The 25,957-nt window shown below is 41.1% G+C and overlaps 1 protein-coding gene across 2 annotated transcripts in view; it reads right to left on the reverse strand.

Moving 5' to 3' along the window:
• Positions 1-25,957, reverse strand: part of ISL2 (ISL LIM homeobox 2) — a 38,658-nt gene that overhangs the window by 10,546 nt on the left and 2,155 nt on the right. For both annotated transcript variants that reach the window (XM_068275844.1, XM_068275845.1), the window contains exon 3: positions 984-1,174. In XM_068275844.1, the coding sequence (XP_068131945.1) occupies positions 984-1,174 (191 nt within the window). The remainder of the gene's footprint in view (positions 1-983; positions 1,175-25,957) is intronic.

Genomic DNA, 25,957 nt, shown 5'->3' on the forward strand with positions numbered 1-25,957 from the left:
TAGTCTTGTCAGACCTGACTTTAAAGTCTAAAACACCGGATCTGCTGCATGCTTGTTCAGGGGCTATGGCTAATAGTATTAGAGGCAGAGGATCAGCAGGGCTGCCAGGCAACTTGTATTGCTTAAAAGGAAATAAACATGGCAGCCTCCATATACCTCTCTCTTCAGTTCCCCTTTAACACTAAAACCAAATGGAAGGAGCACTATATGCCTAGCTTGTCAGTAAGGCACGGGAAAGTCCTGGTTTTCAGTGTACAACAAATGGTGATTTGATTGCTGTTTTCAGCTTTTAAGATTGTTTAAAAGTCCACACACAGGATACAAATTATAATCATGAGATAGCAAGGCATTATCTCTTATCTGAATAAAAAAAAAAACCTCTTTAATACTAATTTAAAAAATACATATACATCAATTATTATTACAAAAAATTACACATTCTAATTAAGCGACTGCTGCCTATATAGGTAGGAAGCTAATATGGTGCTTCCTTGTAGATGCACAATTCTGTACAATAAACCAGAAACATATGTTTGTAAATATAAACACATCATGGTTCTTAAATCTCTCAGTGAACGCAAACCAGAGATAAATCTTTGTGGCCATTTTGCAAGATTACATTATGTAATAAAATTCATGTATGTTTGTATGGGATATACTGTATACAGTATATTATTATGCTTCTGGTTAATCCAACTGATCTGCTATTAACAATAAGCTGTGTGAATATGATGTCATGTTTACAGTTGCCCACTAAGGTTCAAATCCTTTTTTTGTCCAATATTACCACCTCTGTGCAATATGAGGAACTATCTAAAGAATCTGCCCAGAGTATATTCACTCAGTTTACCCTTCTACCACATAGATTGGTGAGACTGGACAAAAAAAGATTGGATCATTTGTTGGCACCGTAATACAATATGCTTCACTCAACATTTTTACAAATATTGGGCAATGTCATATCACCAGTTACTTCTCCATACCTGGAATGTTATGGTCTGCCCCACACAATAATTCCTGGTCTCGGAGGCTGATCTCCTCACCCGGAAGAAGCCGCCGGCTACAGACAGAACACCGGAAACAATCTGTGTGATAGACTCGCTCCCCAACCCTCATAACCAGTTCTGAGCGAGGTAAGGTGCCCTGGCATCGGGGACATCGAGTACTAAATAACCTGACCAAAAAGCAGAGAAGATAAGTATATTAGTAACGTCATCAGCCTTAAAGCACCCTGAAGTCATGATATAAAAACTGTGCTCTCTTTACATGAGTCTTGGCCAGTCACTAGATGTGGACACGTGTATCCAATCATCAGATGGGGACACATGTGTGGCCAACTATTAGCTGTGGGAAGGTGTGTGTGTGTGTTGGAATATGAAGCATGAGGGTCTGTACTGGCTGAGAATATTCCAACAGGCAAATAACAGATTTGAAAAATAGGCAATGTTTATACTGTATGGCAAATAGAAATTTTAGAGTCCCTGTAATAAACTTTCATCATGATTATTCTTAACTTAATAACTAAATAATACCTTTTTCAGCACTAAGAGAGCACAAAAAGGACTTAAAACACATTGGTGAAATTTAAGGTCAAACTCAAAGTGTTGGCTTACAATGGTACTATTTCGTTTGGTAGTGTTCTTCAACACAAATCAAAAAAATATGTTCATTAAATGTAGCTCAAGTGATTATGTATGTGAAATAGAAGCTTTGCGTGTCACAATCGGTACGATAAAGTCACAGATGTGAGGAGGCCCTGCCAATACAAAACCCTGTACTGTTTTGGTTGTATGTCACATCTGAGAGCCACTTCAGAATCAGTTATTAACATTCAGCATCCTACAGAGCTAAAAGTAAATCAAAATATCTCACACCCTGAATAAGTCCTTTAGTAGTGATGGTCATATCTAGGAGAACTCAGTTTGGTCAGGTGATAGATATGTAATGCTGGGAATACACAATGAGATTTCTCAGTCGATTTACTGTCCGATCTAATTTCTGATCAATTTTCTTATCTTTTCTTATCAATTTCCATTCACTTCTATGAGAAATCAATCAAGAAAACGATCGAAAATAAAATTGAACATGTCAGAAAGTATCTATCGAACCATCTATCTAACACAAAATCTAATGGTGTATTCCCAGCATAAGTCTCTGATTTGCTTGTCATGATCATGTGCTAAACCAGGATGTGATCAAAGCAAATCAGAACTTTGCAGATCTACCAGCTGACCAAACATATCACATGCTTCTCTATGAGATCTCCTAGACATGACCATCACTATCCTTTAATATAAAAATGCATTATACAATACTTTTCAAAGTAAATTCTCCATTTTCCCACTAGATTTATAAAGGACAGAGCAGAGATATTTTCATTGGCAAATTAGTCTGGAAAGCCAAGAACAGAAACTCCATAAATATCCTGAAATGGATAAAAGAACTGGTATTCATGGAAGATAAAAAAAAAAGGTAAGCAAAGTATAAAGGTGGGGAACAGAAGCCTGCCGACTTTTACTGCAGTCCCTAAATAGGTCTTACATTTTGCATATCTACTTTCTACACAATGTTCTTCTCATATAGACACATAGGGGTATAGTCACTAAACCAATTCAAGTTAACATGCGCAGGCAGTGCACGTTAAGCTTACAGGGGCTTATGAAAATCACATAAGTTATTTACTTTGCATAACTCACATTATATACGCAACACCTACGTAACATGCAGTGTAGCTGTTGCACGTATGATGCCAGTTAGGTAAATCCCTTGCCTGTACACCTTTATTTCAACAGGGCTTCACAAATATACCTCATAGTTTCTACTGTAATGCAGCGATTCTGGGAAATGTAGTTAGGCATCTATTGCTCTTCCTGCTTTGTATGTCACATTGGCCCTGATTCACCATGCAACAGTAAAGGTGGCCACTAATGATCCAATTTCTAGCGAAAAATCGTTTGAGCGATCAGAAATTCTGATCGGAAGTGAAATATTGTAATACATCGTTCACTACACCATCAACAAACCAATCTTTGCTTCCTATCTATTACAACCAACAAGAAAATCCAAATTTTGGTTCGACGACAATTTATTCGGACGACATTTTTTTCACTTATTCATAATCGATTGTGTCCATCAATGGAGGTTATTTACAACCAATCCAATCAGAATTTCTGATCGCTCAAACGATTTTTCGCTAGAAATTGGACAGTTAGTGGCCACCTTAAGGCAGATTGCAGGCAATGCATAGTGAATCAGGGCCATGGTCACTGACCCACTCAGCTGCAGAAGCCAAAGAGGAAAGATAGTAGGTTGCAGTCCCAAACACATCTCACCCATGAAAAGGGCATTCTATGCAGCAGTTGCTTTTATACACTGTTTATATTTGCTTATCCTGATTGTGAATGGAAGTTGCCTTGGTCAAGTTTGGGTTTATGTGTTTTTTAAAGTGGAAATCCTGGCAAAATATTTAAAAGTTGGCATAGAGGGAAAAGATTAAAACTACTGGCAAATCTTTCTTTCTAGCAATCAAAGAAAATTGTAATAAGAAGCTGCTGCATTTGTTAAAGAGACACTGAAGTGAGAATAATTCTCGCTTCAGAGCTCATAGTTAGCCCCTGCTAAAACGCTGATGTCCCGCGGCTAAACGGGGGTCCCTTCACACCCACCCCCCCCCCCCCCCCGCAAAATCAACGACCAAATTGGTCGTAGATTTTGCTGCTCCTAGAGGCAGGGCTAACGGCTGCAGCCCTGCCTCTAGTCGCGTCTATCAGCATATGCCCCTGCTAACTATGAGCTCTGAAGCGAGATTTATTCTCGCTTCAGAGTCTCTTTAAGTAATTGTAACACATATTAAAACAATTGGCCAACCTCATAAGTGATAGAATGAGAAAGAGAACAGAAATATTAAAGAGAATCCGAGGTGGGGATCTTAGAGTTAAATCTATACACAGAGGCTGGGTCTGGCTATAGTGCCCAGCCTCTGTTGCTAGTTGAATATTCCCTAAATCCCCCCCCTGCGCTCTGCACGAGCCCATCAATTACAGCCGCGCTGGCGACACTGAGCGTGTCGCAGCGGGCTCTGTTTACCATTCTAGTGCCACTCACGCCGCTCCCCCGCCTCCTGCAGAGTGCCGATCCCCGCCCACGTCCCTTCCCTCGCAGCTGATTAGAGAGAAGGGACCTAGGCAGGGACCAGCGCTCTGCAGGAGGCGGGGGGGGGGAGCGGCGTGAGTGACACTAGAAAGGTAAACAGAGCCAGACAGCGCGGCTGTAATTGATGGGCTCGTGCAGAGCGCAGGGGGGATTTAGGGAATATTCAACTAGCAACAGAGGCTGGGCACTATAGCCAGACCCAGCCTCTGTGTATAGATTTAACTCTAAGATCCCCACCTCGGGTTCTCTTTAATAAAATACAGAAATACAAGAAACTCTATGAATAACATAAAAATCACAGTAGGTCGTAAAAGTCACTAAAAGCATGTGTTTGCTCCAAGTATATGGTACATTCACACATCCCCCGTGTACCAAAGCCCATTAGGCCAGATTTATACTTGCTCCATACCTAGGTCAACTTTCTAGTGTCTCCCAGTTCAAGTGCACTAGTCCCCCTCCCATTCCATGTGCATCCCTCTTTCTTTCATGTACATGCAGTTCGAGATAGATAAATATATATTAGGGAAAACTATGTTAGACTACTACTCTAACTCTTATACTTAGCAATAGGTACCAGATTGTCAGACGGAGTTCAGTTCCTTTTATAAGAGAAAATAAGCCCCTATGGGGTACTTACCTCAGAAGGGGAAAGCCTCTGGGTCCTAATGAGGCTTCCACCGTCCTCCTCCATCCCTCCATTCCAGCACTGTCGGTCATTGAAAATCCACTGACAAGCTTGTTGGCGGTGCTGGGCTCCAGGATCATGACAATCCTGTGTGAGCCTTTAACAGTAGTAGCAGTAGTGGTTTTCCTTCGGGCTCAGGTGGATATAGCCGAGCCCAATCTGATCCGCTCAACTGCGCAGGTGAAAAGTGTCTGCACCTACGCAGTTAAGTGGTTCCAATCAAGTTCAGCTATTTCCACCGAGGCTCACACAGGATTGTTATGATCCTGGAGCCCCGACGGATGTTTGGTGGGTAACAGCGCTGGAACGGAGGAGGATGGAGCCTCGTTAGGATCCAGAGGCTTCCCCCTCCTGAGGTAAATACCCCATTGTGGCACTATTTTTGTTTTACAGATCTGCTTTAAGCCAAAATGTTCTACTTTGGCTTCATCCATCTACTAAATATTCTTTCAGTATCCTTCTGGCTTGTAAACATGTTGATGATGATCTATAGAAAATTATATCAAAACAATCAGCAATATTTTAGGCTAGAGCAGTGGCTTTCTCCACGCTACCCTGCTGTACACACCATTGCTGTCCATTGTTCTCCTGACAGGGAACTCCTGAACATCAATATTCACCAGTGTAAGACAGACCTTCAGTTGCTGAGGTTAAGTCTCTTTGTAACCTCTTAGACTATTACAAACCTTGCATTTGGAGTTATCTTTAACCACTTGCCGACCGCGCACTCATACCGCGCGTCGGCAAAGTGGCAGCTGCAGGACCAGCGACGCAGTTCTGCGTCGCTGGCTGCAGGCTAATTAATCAGGAAGCAGCCGCTCGCGCGAGCGGCTGCTTCCTGTCAATTCACGGCGGGGGGCTCCGTGAATAGCCTGCCCGCCGCCGATCGCGGCTCGCAGGCTAAATGTAAACACATGCGGAAATAATTCGCTTTGTTTACATTGTACGGCGCTGCTGCGCAGCAGCGCCGTAAGGCAGATCGGCGATCCCCGGCCAATCAGCGGCCGGGGATCGCCGCCATGTGACAGGGGACGTCCTGTCACAGGCTGCACAGGACGGATAGCGTCCTGTGCAGCCCCGATCACCAGGGGGCCAGGTAGGAGAGGGGAAGCGGAATTTCGCCGCGGAGGGGGGCTTTGAGGTGCCCCCCCCCCCCGCCAGCCACACGCAGGCAGGAGAGATCGGACCCCCCCAGCACATCATCCCCCTAGTGGGGAAAAAAGGGGGGTGATCTGATCTCTCTGCCTGGTGTTTGATCTGTGCTGGGGGCTGTAGAGCCCACCCAGCACAGATCACAGAATTCAACGCTGGTCCTTAAGGGGGGGGGGTAAAGGGTGCGTCCTCAAGTGGTTAATAGTCAACCACTTTTGGGTAGCATAACAATAGTCTTTAATTTGTACACAATTTGTCTGACAGTTTATCGGTGGGATCCAAACTCTTTAGAGATGGTCTTGTAATCTTTTCCAGGTTTAAGAGTATCAAAAACTTTTTTTTTCTGAGGTCCTCAGACACCTTTTTATTTGAGCCATGATACACATCCACAGATGTATGTGTGATCAGGCTTTGCTACATCCTCATTCTTTAAAGAGGAACTTTCAGCCATACTATCTCAGAAAAAAACCACAACACATACAGTATATAAGTAGATAAATACTTGCTCTACTTACATAACGTACTGTATGTATTGCACTGCCCACATTTTGATTTTAGTGATTTTTCTATAGTAAAAGAAGAGAAAATCCTTCTTGAGATTCTCCATTTTAATTGTCTATATAGAAGCCAATCCTGATGTAATTTCCTCCCTTACTCTCCTCTACCTGATTGTGTATGCATTGCCCGCCCTCCTCCCAGTCTTTACGCACCCCCCCCCCCTCCCTCCAGCTCTGCAATAGAAAGTCCCTTGTCTCAGCATGATAAATATTGGCCAATCAAAGAAGAGTTGGAGGGAAAAACAGGAGGGAAAGAGGCTTCAGTCAATCAGGCTGCATTAGTTAAATCTTGAGGGGAAAGTAAAGAAGCAAAAAAAAGACAACCCAGCATGCCCTGCAACTTCCTTTGTGTGGCAATGTACTAAATAAGAGTCAGGTAAACTGAGGAATGCTCATATATCAACAAGAAAAGTAGTAGTGATTTTTAACTTTTGGATTTCCTGGTTAGCATCCTTATTACTTGTTTACCAGATAAAAATAAAGAATTGATTTTTGATATTATGTCCGACTGTTACACTTTAACCTCCTTAGCGGTAACCCCGTGTGTGACACGGGGTAAGCCGCCGGAGGGTGCCGCTCAGGCCCTGCTGGGCCGATTTACATAATTTTTTTTTGCTGCGCCAGCACCCCGATCGCCGCCGCCCCGCACCCGATCGCTGCTATCCGGTGCGGCGTGCGCCCCCCCCAGACCCCGTGCGCTGCCTGGCCAATCAGTGCCAGGCAGCGCCGAGGGGTGGATCGGGACTCCCAATGACGTCCCGACGTCGCTGACGTCGGTGATGTCATCCCGCCCCGTCGCCATGGCGACGGGGGAAGCCCTCCAGGAAATCCCGTTCTTTGAACGGGATTTCCTGATCGGAGATCGCCGAAGGCGATCGAAGAGGGCGGGGGGATGCCGCTGAGCAGCGGCTATCATGTAGCGAGCCCTGGGCCCGCTACATGATTTAAACAAAAAAAAAATTTAAAAAAACTGTTGCGCTTCCCCCTGGAGGAATGTTTCATACCGCCAAAGGGGTTAAATAAAACTCTTCATCCAGATTGTAAACTTGCAAGGGCAGGGATCTCACCCTAGTGTTTCTTATTTCTATTGTACTTTACAAAAAGAACATGTACCAGTATTGGTGATGTTTCAAACTCCACATCAACTATGTATGTATTTGTACTTGAGTTGCTGAATGTCCTGATTGTACAATGTGTTGAACTACTCATGTATCTATGCTCCCCAATATTGTCTGTTTTATACCATGTACAGCACAATGGATGATGTTGGCGCTATATGAATAAATAATAATAAAAAAGGAACTCACACCTGAATGCTATCCTATTGATTGAAAACCTCATACTAATTTCTTCTTCAAATGTTATATTATCTGCTACAAACAGATATGTTATTGGGCCATTACTTTTATTTTCAATACATTTATGACCAAATTTAATATGTTATGTTTCATTTCTTTAACAAGGTTTACTTCGCCTACTTTTAGGACTTGTTTAAAAATCAGATGAAATTTTAGGTCACATTCATATAAAAATATAGAGAACTTTAAAGGGCTTACAAACTTTATGTCCTCTTTATTAAGCCCCTTGACAAAAAGGAATTTCTGGAAAAAACATAAATAAAAAAACAATAATTAAAAAAATAAAACCTAAAACCACTTCTAAGTAATACATAGATGATACATAAGGGAGCAGTATTACAGACTAGACACTCATCTGTCCTCTGTTGCACTGGTAGGATTTGGAGCGGTGCTGATGGTATCACAGGCACAGCAACTGAACTGGAAGAAAAGCATTTAGGTTCATTAGATCCCAGCTGGTTGTTGTTGCTTAGACACTATTTTTGTGCAAAATATAAAGTAATTACAGTAGAGTCTCGATAAATCAGCACAGAAGGGGATGGTGGATAAGTGTGCTTTCTGGTTGCTTGAGACTCAATTGTTAAAAAAAAAGGTCTAGCTAATACAGTACTATACCCCACTCTAAACACACACCACGAACTATGTATTAAATGTTAAAATACATAAACAGAAATAGAATTATACTTTCTATTTCTGTATTTCTTAAGGGAGCCAAGGAACCCAGTCTTTAAAGGGACTCAGAGTGTGTTTAACCTCCTTGCCGGTTATCCCGAGCTCAGCTCGGGGTAACCTGCGTAGGAGTATTTCTCAGGCCCCGCTGGGCCGATTTTCACAATTTTTTTTTCCTGCATGCAGCTAGTACTTTGCTAGCTGCGTGCAGTTTCCGATCGCCGCCGATTCGCCGCTACCCACCGCACCGCCCCCCCCCCTCCTCCAGACCCCTTGCGCAGCCTGGCCAATCAGTGCCAGGCAGCGCTGAGGGGTGGATCGGGATTCCCTCTGACATCCATGATGTCGGGGACGTCGTCCCGCCCGGTCGCCATGGCGGGACGACGGGATTTCCTGCTTACTCTGATCCCCAAAGGTGATCAGAGTGGATAGGGAGATGCCGCTTGTCAGCGGCTATCATGTAGTGAGCCCTCGGCTCGCTACATGATTTTAAAAAAAAAAGTGCTGCGCTGCCCCCTTGCCGCCAGAATTGTAACGGCAAGGGGGTTAAATAAAAAGATTTGGGGCTTCTTCCAGCCCCATTCGCTCCGATTGCTCACAGTACCAGGTCCCCGCACTTCCGTCAGTCGACTCTAGTCTACGCAGGAGAAGTGCACTCTTTGCGTATCTCTCCAGCAGCTGTTGGAGAGATATGTAGAGGGCACACTTCTCTTACGCCAGACTGGCTCCGACTGACGGAAGTGCGGGGACCCGGTTCCCAGCGCTGCAGAAGACTGAGGATGGCGGCGTGGGAGCAATCGGAGCGGATGGGACTGGAGCAAGCCTCAGGTATCTACAGTGGTGTGAAAAACGATGTGCCCCCTTCCTGATTTTTTTATTCTTTTGCATGTTTGTCACACTTAAATGTTTCTGCTCTTCAAAAACCATTAACTATTAGTCAAAGATAACATAATTGAACACAAAATGCAGTTTTAAATGATGGTTTTTATTATTTAGTGAGAAAAAAAACTCCAAATCTACATGGCCCTGTGTGAAAAAGTGTTTGCCCCCCCTTGTTAAAAAATAACTTAACTGTGGTTTATCACACCTGAGTTCAATTTCTATAGTCACCCCCAGGCCTGATTACTGCCACACCTGTTTCAATCAAGAAATCACTTAAATAGGAGCTATCTGACACAGAAGTAGATCAAAAGCACCTCAAAAGCTAGACATCATGCCAAGATCCAAAGAAATTCAGGAACAAATGAGAACAAAAGTACTGTAATTGAGATCTATCGGTCTGGTAAAGGTTATAAAGCCATTTCTAAAGCTTTGGGACTCCAGCGAACCACAGTGAGAGCCATTATCCACAAATGGCAAAAACATGGAACAGTGATGAACCTTCCCAGGAGTGGCCGGCCGACCAAAATTACCCCAAAAGCACAGAGAAAACTCATCCGAGAGGCCACAAAAGACCCCAGGACAACATCTAAAGAACTGCAGGCCTCACTTGCCTCAATTAAGGTCAGTGTTCACGACTCCACCATAAGAAAGAGACTGGGCAAAAACGGCCTGCATGGCAGATATCCAAGGCGCAAACCACTTCTAAGCAAAAACAACATTAAGGCTCGTCTCAATTTTGCTAAAAAACATCTCAACGATTGCCAAGACTTTTGGGACTTTACCTTGTGGACCGACGAGACAAAAGTTGAACTTTTTGGAAGGTGCGTGCAGGGCCGGGCCGAGGCATAGGCTGGAGACTGAGAGGCTCCAGCCTCAGGGTGCAGTGTAGGAGGGGGCGCACAATTCATTCAGCTGTCATTCCTAATTGTGTATGAAGCAGAAAGAAATAAGAAAAGGGGGTACATGGCAGTGACTGCAAGCCAGATAACTATATATTAAGGTGTTGGGGAGGTTGTGGGACCTGTGGCCCTCTTAGTCTAATAGCAATCCGTGTGTGACGGCTGGGTTGGCAGGGATGGAGGGGTGCACTTTGGTGTCTCAGCCTTGGGTGCTGGAGGACCTTGTCCCTGCTCTGGGTGCGTGTCCCGTTACATCTGGCGTAGAAGTAACACAGCATTTCAGCAAAAGAACATCAAACCAACAGTAAAATATGGTGGTGGTAGTGTGATGGTCTGGGGTTGTTTCGCTGCTTCAGGACCTGGAAGGCTTGCTGTGATAGATGGAACCATGAATTCTACTGTCTACCAAAAAATCCTGAAGGAGAATGTAGGGCCATCTGTTCGTCAACTCAAGCTGAAGCGATCTTGGGTGCTGCAGCAGGACAATGACCCAAAATACACCAGCAAATCCACCTCTGAATGGCTAAAGAAAAACAAAATGAAGACTTTGCAGCAGCCTAGTCAAAGTCCTGACCTGAATCCTATTAAGATGTTGTGGCATGACCATAAAAAGGTGGTTCATGCTAGAAAACCCTCAAATAAAGCTGAATTACAACAAATCTGCAAAGATGAGTGGGCCAAAATTCCTCCAGAGCGCTGTAAAAGACTTGTTGCAAGTTATCGCAAACGCTTGATTGCAGTTATTGCTGCTAAGGGTGGCCCAACCAGTTATTAGGTTCAGGGGGCAATTTCTTTTTCACACAGGGCCATGTAGGTTTTGAGTTTTTTTTCTCACTAAATAATAAAAACCATCATTTAAAACTGCATTTTGTGTACAATTATGTTATCTTTGACTAATAGTTAACGGTTTTTGATGAGCAGAAACATTTAAGTGTGACAAACATGCAAAAGAATAAGAAATCAGGAAGGGGTCAAATAGTTTTTCACACCACTGTATAAAATGTTTTTATTTAAACGAGCTCTGGTACACTTTAAGACCTCATTTACAGTGGGACGGTGCGTTTGATGCGACGTTAAGGTTGCATAACTTGTCCCTAATGCAACGCATTAAAAGACTATAACTTGGACGTTACAGTACGTTCTTTAGCCCTGCGTTTGGTGCACCGTTTTCGTTGCACAGTAATGAAATGAAAACGGTGTATGCATTACAATGAGAAAAAAAACATTACTGAGCATGTGCAACACACACAACGCAGCAGATTTATTGCTAAACACACAGCATGCAGCACTTTCTAAATATTGCTACATGTTACACACAACGCAACGTGTGCACTGTGAATGTTGCACAGACTTAATATTGCTGTGCGTTAGTCTGCGTTAAAACATTTTCTAACGTGCGACCTTAACGTTGCACTGTGAAAGAGGCCTTAAAGGAATCGTCAGGCAAAAAAAAAAATTTGTTTCACTTACCTGGGGCTTCTACCAGCCCCATGCAGCCACCCTGTGCCCTCGGAGTCACTCACTGCTGCTCCAGTCCCCCGCTGGCAGCTAGCATTTCCGCTGGTGCAGGAACATGAACACATACATTTTTACGCATTGCACCACTAACGTGTAAAAATGTATGTGTTAATGTTCCTGCACCAGCGAGAATGCGTAAAAATGTACTCTGACCTCGCGGTCGGCAAACACGAAACTAGCTGCCAGCGGGGGACTGGAGCAGCAGTGAGTGACTACGAGGGCACAGGATGGCTGCATGGGGCTGGTAAAAGCCCCAGGTAAGTGAAACTCAATTTTTTTTTTTTGCCTGACGATTCCTTTAAGGACAACTGAAGTGAGAAGAATATGGTGGCTGCCATAGCTATTGTCTGGCAGTTGCCTAGTTGCCTGGCAGCCCTGCTGATCTATTAGTAATGTCTGAATAACACCAGAAATAAGCATGCAGCTAATCATGTCAGAAACACCAGATCTGCATATACTTTTTCCGGGTCTATGGCTAAAAGTATAAGAGGCAGAGGATCAGCAAGGCAGCCAGGCAACTGGTATTGCTTAAAAGGAAATAAATATGTCAGCCTTCATATCCCTCTCACTTCAGTTCTTTAAATAGCCCACAAACAGCCTAAGGGCCAGCTAATCGCCTCAATAATAAGTATGTACAAGTGATCTCACTGCCGCGATTGCTGCCGATCACAGGTGATTCGCAATTGGCGGCAAATCCAAACGCATTACCTGCAGCATGTTTTGGCGATTCGGGAGCGATCACGATCAGCATGCTATAGAAGCAATTGTTTCAAGAACGCGTACGTGTCCAGTGATTTTTCTGCATGAAATCGCAGAAAAAAATCACCCGCGCAAAACGGTAGCGCTAAGTGCTAACATTTTACACTTTTAAGTGTGAATGGGCCCTAAGAAGTGGGCCTTCACCACTGCGAGTACTGCTGGTGATTTGTGCTGGTTGGTTGAGATTGGTTAGTTGAGTTCCGGATAACCAGGACATAATGACCCTTTCAAGTGTGTTTCTGTATATGCTTTATGCTAGTAACTTTGGCATAACGATCCTTCTAATAATTCATTTGCGCTGTAAATTACAGCTGTGTATTTAAACCGGATGGAAGTAAAATAAACAATAAACATATAGATTTAAATGCCTATGTCATTAATTGTATTCTGTTTGCAAGCAATATGACAAATAGTGTGCGTCTCCTGGCCTGAGAGGAAAGTCTATCTCTATTTCACACACACTCTCATCTGTAAATAGCAGGGGCCTAGCAATAGCCATAGCAACTGCTATGGGACCCTGCAGCATAAGGGGCCCAGGTGGTACTTAGCAGCTACGTCCAAAAGGCTTAAGTAGTTAAGTCCAAAAGGCTGCCCCTGCTGCAGCTCTCTGCCGCAGGCGATCGCACGCGCTACCGCAGCCGTCCGTAAGCCTGGAGATCAATGAATGGGACACAGTTCCTATTCATTGATCTAAGTCCCTGTTAGAAAGACCAATGGCTTATATGAGAAGCCACTATCGTTCTATGTAACACATCCCCTCTTCACTTCCTGTAAGCATACTATACGCTTACAGGATGCCTAAAAGAAAAAAAGACTGAGGCCATCTTGTTGCCAAATAGTAAAATTACACCTACATACATTTTTTAATAAACATTACCACACTTACATGTATAATTAACTAATTACTTCCCACACTCTCCTAAAAATACCCCAATAAAACTTTAAAAAAAAAAATTACAATTAAAAAAACCCAGAAATGGTTACCTTGGGGGTCTGAATTTTTTTAATATGCATGTCAAGAGGGTATATTACTATTATTTTTTAAATTATGAGCTTGTAAATAGTGATGGACGCAGAACAGAAAAAATGCACCTTTATTTCTAAATAACATATTGGCGCCATACATTGTGATAGAGACAAAATGTAAATGGTGTAATAAGCGGGATAAATGGGCAAATAAAATACATGGGTTTTAATTATGGTAGCATGTATGGTATGGTAGCACTATAATGGCCAAAATCTGAGAAATAATTATATTTTCCCATTTTTTTCATAATATTCCCATTAAAATGCATTTAGAAAAAAAACAAAAAACATTCTTAGCAAAATGTACCACCCAAAGAAAACCTAATTGGTGGCAGAAAAAAACAAGATATAGATCATTTCAGTGTGATAAGTAGTGATAATGTTATTGGCGAATGAATGGGAGGTGAAAGTTGCTCGGATGCATAAAGGTGAAAAAACACTGAAGGCTGAAGTGGTTAATGTATTCACCATAAATTTTTTTGTGTTTCTCCACCATCTGACTTTGTCTCAGTGCCCATGAACTATGTGTAGTGATGATTGCATGACAATGTATATTGCCCAATTAACTCCTATCCATAAGGTAGGGGCAGGTGGTATTGCTTGAGAGTGCCTACATCTGAGGGCCCCATGATCTCTAACTACGCCACTGGTAAATAGCTGAGTAACCATAGCCTAACAACTAACTCCTTATAGTCTGCTAATTGTCATTTCTGTGGACTGCAAAAGGTTATCTCATCTGAACAGCCCCTGACAGATGTAAGCTTCGCCCCTGAGGAGTGGATGAGGATCCAGCCATGTAGGGGCTTTCTAGAGGTAATAATGAGCACTTTCTATTGTTGCAAGTGCTTGTTGCTGCACATAATCATTTTCCAATTTGTAGAAAAAGAAAGCATCAGCCTACAGTTTCTGCATATAATTAAGCACAGGCAAATGCCTCCCTGCCTCAATGAGACGTTTCCCTGCTGGAGGTTTTCTGTCTTTATGTAGACATAGGAATGTCACATGGGAAGGGAAAATGCATTGTAACTCTTTATACTACAAATCTTTACTAATCAATGTAAAGTATCGCTCAGATTGTAGTGCTGTGCTGAAAGAATGGCTTTGCTGCAATTCCTTACTCCAATCTAATGCCACCCACCGTCCCATCATGCTGTCCCTCTAAGCACACTTTCTCTCTACAGAAATATTCGCTTAACTTGAATACTTGGCACAATGGTGACTTTCAGCACTGCAGAAATGCAAATGCATATGTTATATGTTAACAGGCTCAGACAAGAACACACCACAGAGAGAAGCATTTCCTGGACATTAGAGTCAGGCAAGCCACACATTCTTTGATTACAGCTGGTGATGTGACCAGTTCCAGTAACAACTGGGCACTTACGAGCTTCATCTGGTTAAATTTATATTATTTATATTTATATAGCATGCCCTTACACCCAATACTAGGCCATTTGCTTTTCTATTGCTTGGTGGCTTTAGCTTTATATGTGATACATTTATCTATTCACAGAGATGGAAGGGTGTGCTGGTATCTACAGCTAAGAAAACATTGGTGCATTGGTTCAGAATTACTTCAGCTAGCTTACTTGTTTTTATGCACAGTACATATAAAACATAAGAATTCCACGGTGTGATAGGAGGGTCAGAGCTGCCAGTCAGGAGTGCAGGTGTTGAAAATAAGTAACAATGGGTGCTGCTCTGTATAGCTGATTGCTCCAACAGCGAAGTGGAAATTTGTAGGCAATTTGCAGTCTAAACCAAATAATTCCATGGTAAGTTCTCTAACAGCAAAGTACAACGTTTGCAGCTCCCTAGAGAGCAGGTCATGAGAACCCTCCCCTCCCTAGATTCACCTGGATAACCTGCTAGATGGGATACATCCCTTCAGCTGAGTGATAAGTCTGAGCTGACTTTACCTCACCTGTCCAGGGACGCCCGAATACATGAAGCTTAAAAGGCTGGGGGAGGTTATCAGGGACACTACCAATAAGCTTAGCCTAAGGTACAGGCACAAGGACCGCAAGACCAGTGTTTTGGGATTGGGTTCTTTGGCATTAATTTGTTGCACAAAGATGGGCTATTTACCTTGTGCAGATGATGGGGAGCAGGTAGGCACAGCAACTTAGAAGCTACCCATATAGTTTAAATTACAAAAAGACTCATTCATTAGTTTCTGTTAATGGCAATTTCCTAACAAAAGTAATATTTTGTTATAAAACAATAGATGCCTACATCTTGTGACCACAACCATACTTATATGCTGGATAGCAGAGCCACTGAAGACATACTCTGACTTTAATCATTCCCTGGATAGCCCATTGATGACTTATGAGGCCAGTCAGCTCTCCCTGAAAATTAAAAGGCTAGAAAAAAGGCATGTAAGGGAATAACTTTTAAATGATGTTGGGAAAGTAATCTGTACTCTCATCATACCGTCCTTTCTGTTTTAGGTTCAAAACTTGGATATGATAATATCTGTAAGGAGTTGGTATACGCTCTCCGTGTTTCCATGGGTTTCCACTGGTTTGCAGTGATTAACAAAATATACCAGTAGATTGGTTGGCACACCCCCAAATTGGACTTAGTAGAGACATTAGACTGTGAACTCCTCTGCCGAAAAGTTCTTGGCATGAATTGTTCATGTTCAATCTACTCTGTAAACCACTGTGGAATGTGTGTCTGTATGATATAAATGCAATATTATAAATCATGTTCATATTTTAAAATTATAAAGCCTTCCAGCATAGTTTCAGGACATTCACACGACAAGAGAAAACAATTAGAGAAATAAGGAAAGTGAAGCTTCTTCCATTTGTTTATTATTACTAGTCCAAAGTCTCGGAAGTAACATCATAGAAGGGAGAGATATTTGTAACACTACTTGAATTGTAAACATCATGTAAAGAATAAGGAGTATTTCTTGGATTGGTTATTCCTAAACACACAATTCCTCATTTTCCTCCCATTCATGTGTAACTAAATAAAGGTGATTTAAAAAAAAAGCAATGGACATGTTGGAATTGGCCATTCTTACACAATATGGAACTGTCTAGTTTAATGTTACCATGGGCCTGACTTCCTTGAGCTCTCAAGGACAGAAGAAAGTAAGAGATCCTACAAACCTGGTTACCTAGTTACTTACAAAAAAAACAACAACAAAAAAACACATTGCTTGCAAAAGTTGGCAACCCCTGCCAGACCCTACGAACCATAGCAGACAATGGCAAGAATTACTAAATTATTTGCGAATTTGTAATGCACATTTGTAATAAATGGAGATTGTCCTAGATTTCTTACAAGAAGTTCTCACTACTACTGTTAATGTACAACTGGTATTTAATTGACTAATCCTCATTATGGTCTGCTATAACACAAGTGCAAACTTTTGCAAACTAATAGCAGTCCATTTATAATACATTGAGGCCAAAGTTGCTGGATTGGAAGGTAACAGGCGGCACCATTGTCTATTGATCTACGATTGACCATTACATGCGCGCTAATCTTCCGCGGTTCCCTGTTTATGGGCCCCATATGTGAGGTATCGTTTTTATATCTACTGCCTTTTAAAGAAATTTTATCTAAATAAACGGGTTACGCTTAGATATTGCCGTTTTTTGTTTTCCTATATAAATTCCTGAAACTTTACCTCCATACGGATGTCCACTGGATCTTCACGACGTCTGATGTTCCCTGGACGTTACCTGTGACCTGAGCCATTTTACAACCTTATAATGTGGGTTGTTGGGAGCTGGTAAGCCTTTTCTAGTTTTGATGTTTGGCGGATATCTACCTCTGAGCATTTGATATATTGTGGTGAAGAATTTACCATTCCCTACATCCAATGAATTTCTAAACCTGCGCTGACCTTTGATGTAAGGTTGCTGGATTGCATATGTGTGCTGGAGTTCCTGAACCCAGGAGCACAGGGCCGGGCCGAGGCATAGGCTGGAGAGGCTCCAGCCTCAGGGCGCAGTGTAGGAGGGGGCGCAGAATTCATTCAGCTGTCATTCCTAATGTTATTTGAAGCAGAAAGAAATAAGAGAAGGGGATACATGGCAGTGACTGCAAGCCAGATAACTAGATATTAAGGTGTTGGGGAGGTTGTGGGCCCTGTGGAGCCTCTTAGTCTAATAGCAATCAGTGTGTGACGACTGGGGTGGGAGGGATGGAGGGGCGCACTTTGGTGTCTCAGCCTTGGGTGCTGAAGGACCTTGTCCCGGCTCTGCAGGAGCACCTTAGTAAAACAGGCTCAACATCTCACTAAAATCACTCCGCTTTCAATTATCTCCCAGAGCTCTGACTCTGCTGCAGATAATAAGCTGCTTTCTGCAAGGTGTGGAAAATTCAGAGATATTTTGCCATCTATAAATGAATTCTCTGACATACAGCAATGAGTGAGTATCACAGGGTGAACTCACCTGGCATGTTCCAGGCTCATCACAGCACATATTTAGTTGACTAAAACTATAAGTGAGTTTTTACCCCCAGATTTTTGGATTGCTTTTCTGTCGTTGGCGATGTTTATAACATTTCCCCAGTCACATTAGTGGCTTTTGTGTTTTATTTGGTTTAATATACACACACTCCTCCTGGTTTGTACTTAGTGATATGGATTATTTACATTCCTATACTACAACTACTATACTAGGACTGTATGCCAGCTATATGTCCTGTTGTTGCCTCAGCTTTTCATGAACTTTCATGTTGATGAAGAAAGAAGCCAGCATCAGTCACTTCCCCACTATTTATGACAGGGGAAAAAGTTGATGTGGACTTTGCTTTACAAGTCTGCATGTCTGCCAGCTGAAGTTGGCAGAATTCAGTATTCTGATGCGAAGAAAAGCCAAGTGCCAAAAACAAAAGCCACAAGAATGTCCTTTTGGGGACCCCAGCATTATAGCCACACATTTTCTTTTGGACAACCTTCACAGTTTCACTTTACCAGCTATTTCTTTCTTGTAAACATGAAAAATTCTCCCACCAAACAAGATCTTAGCTAAGAAACAACAGACCAGCTGGTTTGGTAACTTATGTGATTTATTTAGGAGTGACCCAAACCCACAAACATGAAGACTGAAAAATGATATAATAATAACACTGATAGGCTCAGCTAATTACAATATGAACTAGATTCATACAATAGTATTAGTATAATATGTGTTATATTAATATGATCTTGTAGTGTAATCTATTAATAGTTGCAAAATCCCCTGCATGGCTATGCATCACTTGAGGAGGCATACATAAAACTATCTGCTGCTATTAGTGTTATAACAGTTGTTAGCAATAATTGTACTACTCACATACTGACAGTGTAGCTAAGCAGTGATCACCCTCCTCTGGAAACTGGTGCTTACACAATCATCTCTGCACACTTGTATGTGTGTACACAGGGATGATTATTACCACTGTGCTCTATAACCCGTCTCTAAGGGGGGAAAAAAAGTGATATTTGTAGGTTGTCGCTGCTGATGCCCTCCTTTGGGCACACTCGACTTTGCAGTGTTTTCCAATGGCATTCAAATCACAAAGTGCAAGGACATTAATTATTCTTTAGTATTCATATAGCACCAACATCTTCTGCAGCACTTTACAGAGTACGTAGTCTTGTCTCTGACTGTCCCTCAGAAGGGCTCACAATCTAATTCCTACCATAGTCATATGTTCATTGTAGTCTAGGGCCAATTTCTTTTTTTTTTTTTTTTTTTTTTTTTTTTTGTAGTGGGACGTAAATTAACTTATCAATATATATTTTTGGCATGTGGGAGAAAACCATAGTGCCTGGAGGAAACCCACAGAGACACGGGGAGAACATACAAACTCCATGAACATACAAAATCACATAAAAAATGCAGCAGGCATGATGATTGCAATAGGGAAAAATTGCATTGCAAATGCAGTACACTAATGGAGACATGACTGCTCGGTTTCCATTAGAAAACCGAGTACCTAACATTTTGCAATTGTAACGCGATCGGATCACAAAATGCACTCCGTGGAAAATAGCCCTATGCTAGGTACACACCATACAATTTTCTGTTAGATTTACCTGCCAGATAGATAATTTCCAACATGTTGGAAATAATCTATCTAACCATCTATCTGCCGAGCAATTAGGCATTGTTCTACTCAGCAGGAGATAACCAGAAGACAATGCACCAGAGATAATGACCAGTCTCTACAGAAAATAATCTAACAGAAAATCTAACAGAAAATTGTATGGTGTGTACTAGGCAATATGCTGCATTCCTATCTACTACTTCAGTACTTGCAGAGATACTGAGCTGGACCAATATGTAGATCTGACTCAACAGGCTGCTCCAAGAAAGGCAATCACACACATTTCCACACACATTTTTCATCCAGACTGTGAAAAAATGTGCCCTCGTTTGTCCATAGGCACACAACGTACCAAACCAAAAGAGTGCACTCAAGTATCTGAAAAAAATGCTGCAGGCTCTCATAATGTAAACTGTGAGGCAGGGGTCACACTTGACCTTCAGTTTTCTGTGCATGTTTTTTTTTTCTGCACACTATGTGCGTTTGTATGCAAAAGAAAAAGTGTTTTTTTGTTTTTTGCTGTTTTCTTCATATATAGGCTGGAGGCTGGATAGGGTAATGGTTAAGTGCTCTGCCTCTGACACAGGAGACCTGGGTTTGAATCTCGTCTCTGCCTGTTCAGTAAGCCAGCACCTATTCAGTAGGAGACCTCCCTAACACTGCTACTGCCTATAGAGCGCGTCCCAGTGGCTGCAACTCTGGTGCTTTGAGTCCGCCAGGAGAAGAGCGCGATATAAGTGTTCTGTGTTTGTCTGTGTTTGATAGAGAAAACTGACAAAATGTGCAGAATTATTTTTTCTGCATGCAAGTGATTAACATGAGTTCTCAGTTGTGCAGAAAACATGCAAGAAAGCTGACAAGTGTGACCCCTGCCTCATGATCCACACTGGGTGTACATTGGCTCGCGTTTAACAATATGGGAAAATGCATGTGAAATTCAACATGTGTGAACCCTGCCTCAGTGATTTAATGATACTGAACTAAGAGACGCCCAAGCAGCTCTCAGAACAAGTAAATAAACATCACGGTTATTTCATTGTATTCACATTCACTTTCTAAAACATTTTATTCACTTTTAAAGCAACCGCCACGGAGTTGAAAATCAATGCTGCACACTTATCTTCTTACATCTTATTGAAGTTACCTTCTAGAGTAGCTACAGAAAGTGTGCAGGGCAGAAAGTGCAGATATTGTAATAATGAGACCTTTTAATCGCAAATGGCAAAAACTTTCCTAATATGAGGTATGATTTTCATTCATCCTTCCAAACTGAAAATATGTCTGAAGAAGGAGACAAGCTCTTAGAAAGTTCTCATTATGAGACTTTTTCTTTTCTGTTTTAGTTAGCCACTAAAATGTCTTGTTTTTACAGTCTCTTGTTGTTCCTACCTCTCATGGCTAACATGGTACAAACCATTTTGTATTACAGAAAGCAAAATCTAACATTCATCAAGATACCTTTTACTCATTCATGCAAAACTGCCTTTTATCATTTTTAATTGTTTATATATTTTAACTTTGACAGAGTTGATAGTTGTACATAGGATTGTTAATATCGTGTAGTTACAAAATAGCAGCATGTTACACAGCACTGTACATGTAATCAATAATTAGGGGCAGATAGACCTGCATGTATAAGTACCAACTCTGACACTGAAGGAGAACAAGACTCTGCCAAATGGCGTTTATAATCTGTTTGATGAGATGTGTATTGCACTACATGCATTAAGATTATTTTTATTTATTATCATAATTAATAAACTCCTTAAATTGTGGTGTCACTAGTTTATAGTTTATAGCAGAAGGATGAAAAGAATATGTAATTCTTTAAAGGAGAAGTAGAGCCAGAAAAAGAAAAAAAAGTTCAGTATGTAGCAACATTTCAAGTTTAAGAATTTGTTGTAACACTATCATGTAGATTTTGTTAATAAATGTGTTTCTTAAACATGTTCATTACAGGGGTTAGTGACCAATATTTGAAGTGTTTAAATGGTGCAGTCTTAGCTTCACCACTATTGTTTCTCAGAGCCCATAATATAACTGCTTTTTATGTGCTGTGTGCATACAGTAACCCTCCCCCACTCTGCTTTGGTATAAAATGATTCAAATTCAAATTTAGATGCTGGTCAACACAGACAACACTCACTAACCTTGGGCCATATCTGTAAAAGAGTATACTATTAAGATTTGAAATATAATTGTTGCTACTACTACAATATTGCTGTATTCTGGACTTTGTGTGACTTTAGTGTCTTTGATTGTAAGCGCTTTTGGTCAGGTCTACACCTGTGTCATGTTTATGTGATTGTTTATCTCAAGTTTGTAATCTACGCCCCTTATTGAATGTACTGTCATCGAATAGGTGCTTTGCTGCACTAACATTGCGCAAATTATTCTTTTCTACCCAAAGTCATAATTCCAAACTCACAGTGGTCTGATTGTGAGCTTTCTATTTTTTACTGCATGCATATTGTCATACTGGCTGCATGTGTAGTGGCAGGATAATGTGAGGGCAAGAGTTAAGGAATCTTCCTATTCAGTAAGCCAGTCCCTATTCAGTAAGGAGTCCTTGGGCAAGACATCTTAACACTGCAGGGTGGCCTATTTAGCACACCCTCAGTGCCTGCAGCTCTCAAGTGCTTTGAGTCCAACAGGAGCAAAGTGCTGTACAATTATTGGTGTGTGTGTGTGTGTGTATTAATAAATAATGGAGGTAAAATCAGTCCAATGCGCCACAGTATGTGAAGGTGCACAAGCAAAGCCTGAAAAAGTTCATGGGCCCCTGTAAATCCTAAGATTGCGTCAGTTGTTAATTACACCTGTATACATTTTTTGTTGTTGAATGTTCATCTTATAAAACTTGCATTATTCGGTATGTCTAGTCAATCTCCTGTTTAATCTAGCCAAGATTTAAGAAAAAAAAGAAAGAAAGAAATATTTGCTACAAATAGATTTTAACAAATGAATGTAATGTTTTTATAAAGAAAAAAGTACCCACACAGGAAATGAAATGTTAGCACAACATAAAGAGGCCTTATTGAATAGAAATGACAGGGATGCCTACACTTTGCTGTGGGATACTTGTTGTGTACCATTGTAAGCATTAAGCAGAGAGAATCATTGCTGAACAATAACGCAAGGGGAAACTCGCTGTGCCACTAAATATGGGTATTAAATAATCAATGAATGCAGAATTATTATTATGCTTTATTTATGAAATCACCACATATAAGACAGCTCTACACAATAAACAAGTGGTGCAGATGACAAACCTGCATATACAACAAGTACAAACTATGACACAGAAGGAGGAGGAGAGGACCTGCTCAATCTACCTTACAAGATAAAGGTGCCATGTGTGATAGGCTTTAAAAAATAATAATAATAAAAATTCAAATTTAAAAATTCAATACATTTTCTCTATCGTTTGTATAATATTGCTTAAGGGGTTGAACCAATCCACCCATACACTATTCAATTTTCATGCAAATCAATCTGAATTTTTCACCCTGGCATATCGCAAATCAATCATTTTTTCTAATAATTATAAATAATAATAAAAATAAACCTTAAAAGGATGTAAGGTTTTTTTGTTTGTTTTTTTAACCACAAACAGATGTTTTATTGAGTAAACAGGAAAATGGAATGATTTGATATCATGTATGGCCACCTTTTGATACAGAAATAACAACAACAACAACAAATAACATTTGTACAGGGCTTTTCTCCCGTAGGAGCATAAGCAGAGAAGAAGAATATTTTGCTGCACAAGGAATGCAGAACTTTTTATTTTTTAAGAATCAGGAATGTGTTAAAAACTATGATATAATAACATTAAACACCAAATAAGGTTGCAAATAAATAAAAGCACAATTTATAATTTCCAGTATGTAACAATGAATATATTGCTAAATTCCCACCGTTCATATGCACATGAGGCTTTATACTTTGAAGAAGTAGAACACAAGTATTGCTAGCAAAGGTGCAAGTATGGAATCATGTGGTGTAAACATAAGCCATGACATGACTGGATGATTGCATGTGCATGCTTGCTGGCCGGATGTGACATCACCATGCAAACTCCTCTGTGCACACAGTTAGCCACAATGCTCATCCCCCCCATTTATTTAATTTTAAAAGTATATTTAATATGAAGAAAAATGTACACAATGTACAAAGGAAGCAGATATTATTCCCCCGGTGGAGATGGATGATTAGCAGGGCATTACATAACTGATTTCAGACATGCACAAATATATCAGATTTTAGAAGTGCTGAAGTTATTATAAAAACAGTGATTTATTTTACTAAGTGGAATAGTAGCATAGATTAATGATAATAAATTGGACATGTAAATGCTTATTTAAATTGATCCTATCCTAGTGACACGTCACTAAGAATAAATGATTTACATTTAAATAAAAAATCCTTAATATAATTAAAACATTAAACAAATGAATTATAGTATTCTGATCGCTTTAGCTTATAGGTGAAAGGGTGGTATGTCTGGAGATTGGATCCTTCAAGCTTGGCATTATTATTATATAACTGATACCCCCCCCCCCTTTAGAGGCAGGTAAAATTGTATATAAGCAGAATAAATAAACATTTTCCAGCATGAGTGCAGCTATATGCATCGGGCTTTGTCATACAAATGTACGCGAGACTACTTGATGCACTCCTAGCAATGGGCATCATCACTCAATGATACTATATGTACATCCATTCCGTTCGCTTCACCACTTGCCCTCTTGGTAACGCAGGGTTTAGATAGGGAGAGGATAGGAGAGGGAGGGGGGCTACTGACAGAGATGTGGAGTGGATGGCAGTGTTACATATATAGGAATTGTGTATAGTGGGATTCCTGTTTTGATTTGTCCCGGTTTCTTCCCTGCCTGGATATTGTGCTGATTATCTGCCTGATCACTGATCTAGAATTACTATGCCCATCCATCACAGTCTGCATGTCATCTACTGACACTCACTGATCACCATAGCAGCCAGGTAACTAGCATAGAAAAGAGGAGACCTCACTGACAGCCTCGCTGCTGCTACTTTGTGACAGTGCACAGTGCATGTGCCGCGTGATATTAAGCATGTTTCGGAATCGGAATACTTGTATGAATGCGACTAGTCTGTATGGTGGTGACAGTCAGACACGGACTGACAGCGCCGACTGCCCCCCCCCCCCCCAAACTGCAGCCAGTGTTGCCTCTGTCTTACTACTAATAACTGTCGTACTACTGCCCATACTACAGCCAGTCGTGTCATCTACAATACACAGGCCTGTCCCTGGCGCCATAAACTCTACTAAATCTAACAGCCCATACACATGGCATAGAGATACACGTGTGCCCGCCTGTACTGCATATATAGACTGGGCCAAGCACCTCTAGGAGGACTGTACTTCTTATGTACAACACATTCTACATGAATCCTACTTATTTGGACATTCATTATGTTGGTCAGTTTTACTAATTTATGAGAAAAATAGAAATAAATAATAAAATAAATTGTACGCGCATCACTGTCACTGAGTATATGAGAAAGAAAGAAAGAAAGAAAGAAAGAAAGAAAGAAAGAAAGAAAGAAAGAAAGAAAGAAAGAAGCAAACGAACGCACGGACGTTAATTATTATTATTCGGCTATAACTATATTTAGACGGATCGGTTGTCGGCAGTGAATTGGCTTTTCAGAAGATTCGGCTATTTCCCGAGAGCAGCTTATGTGAGCGCCCAGTAATAACATCGGCAGATCGGCCAGCCAGGATATGCCCTCATCACATGCCTGGTGCCAGTATATGCGGCATAATCATAACATCTACATGCAGGCCACATCCACCACTGCATTATACTACAAATGATACTACAAGATCTGTGTATGCAGCGGCTGGCCGAGCTGTCCCTGCAGACTCCTCTCTCTGTATGGCCAGCACTCCATACATCCAAACCAGTCACATCACCATCAACAACAACTAACTGCAAACGGGCCACACCGATCATAACTCTCCACAATGTCAAAATCCCAACCATAATAAACCACAATTTTTATAATATAGTATAGTATAATAAAAACAATAATTATATAGCTCTGCTCATTTTATAAACAATCAATAATAGTTGTACACTACATCATCACCTTCATTCATAGTATACGCAAACAGCATAGATGTAACGAGTGTCGTCTATATATGAAGGAATAACAAAAATCCATATACAAAACCTGAACGATTAAAAA

This window comes from Hyperolius riggenbachi, chromosome 3 (genome assembly GCF_040937935.1).
Source record: "Hyperolius riggenbachi isolate aHypRig1 chromosome 3, aHypRig1.pri, whole genome shotgun sequence".
NCBI classification, from domain to species: Eukaryota; Metazoa; Chordata; class Amphibia; order Anura; family Hyperoliidae; genus Hyperolius; species Hyperolius riggenbachi.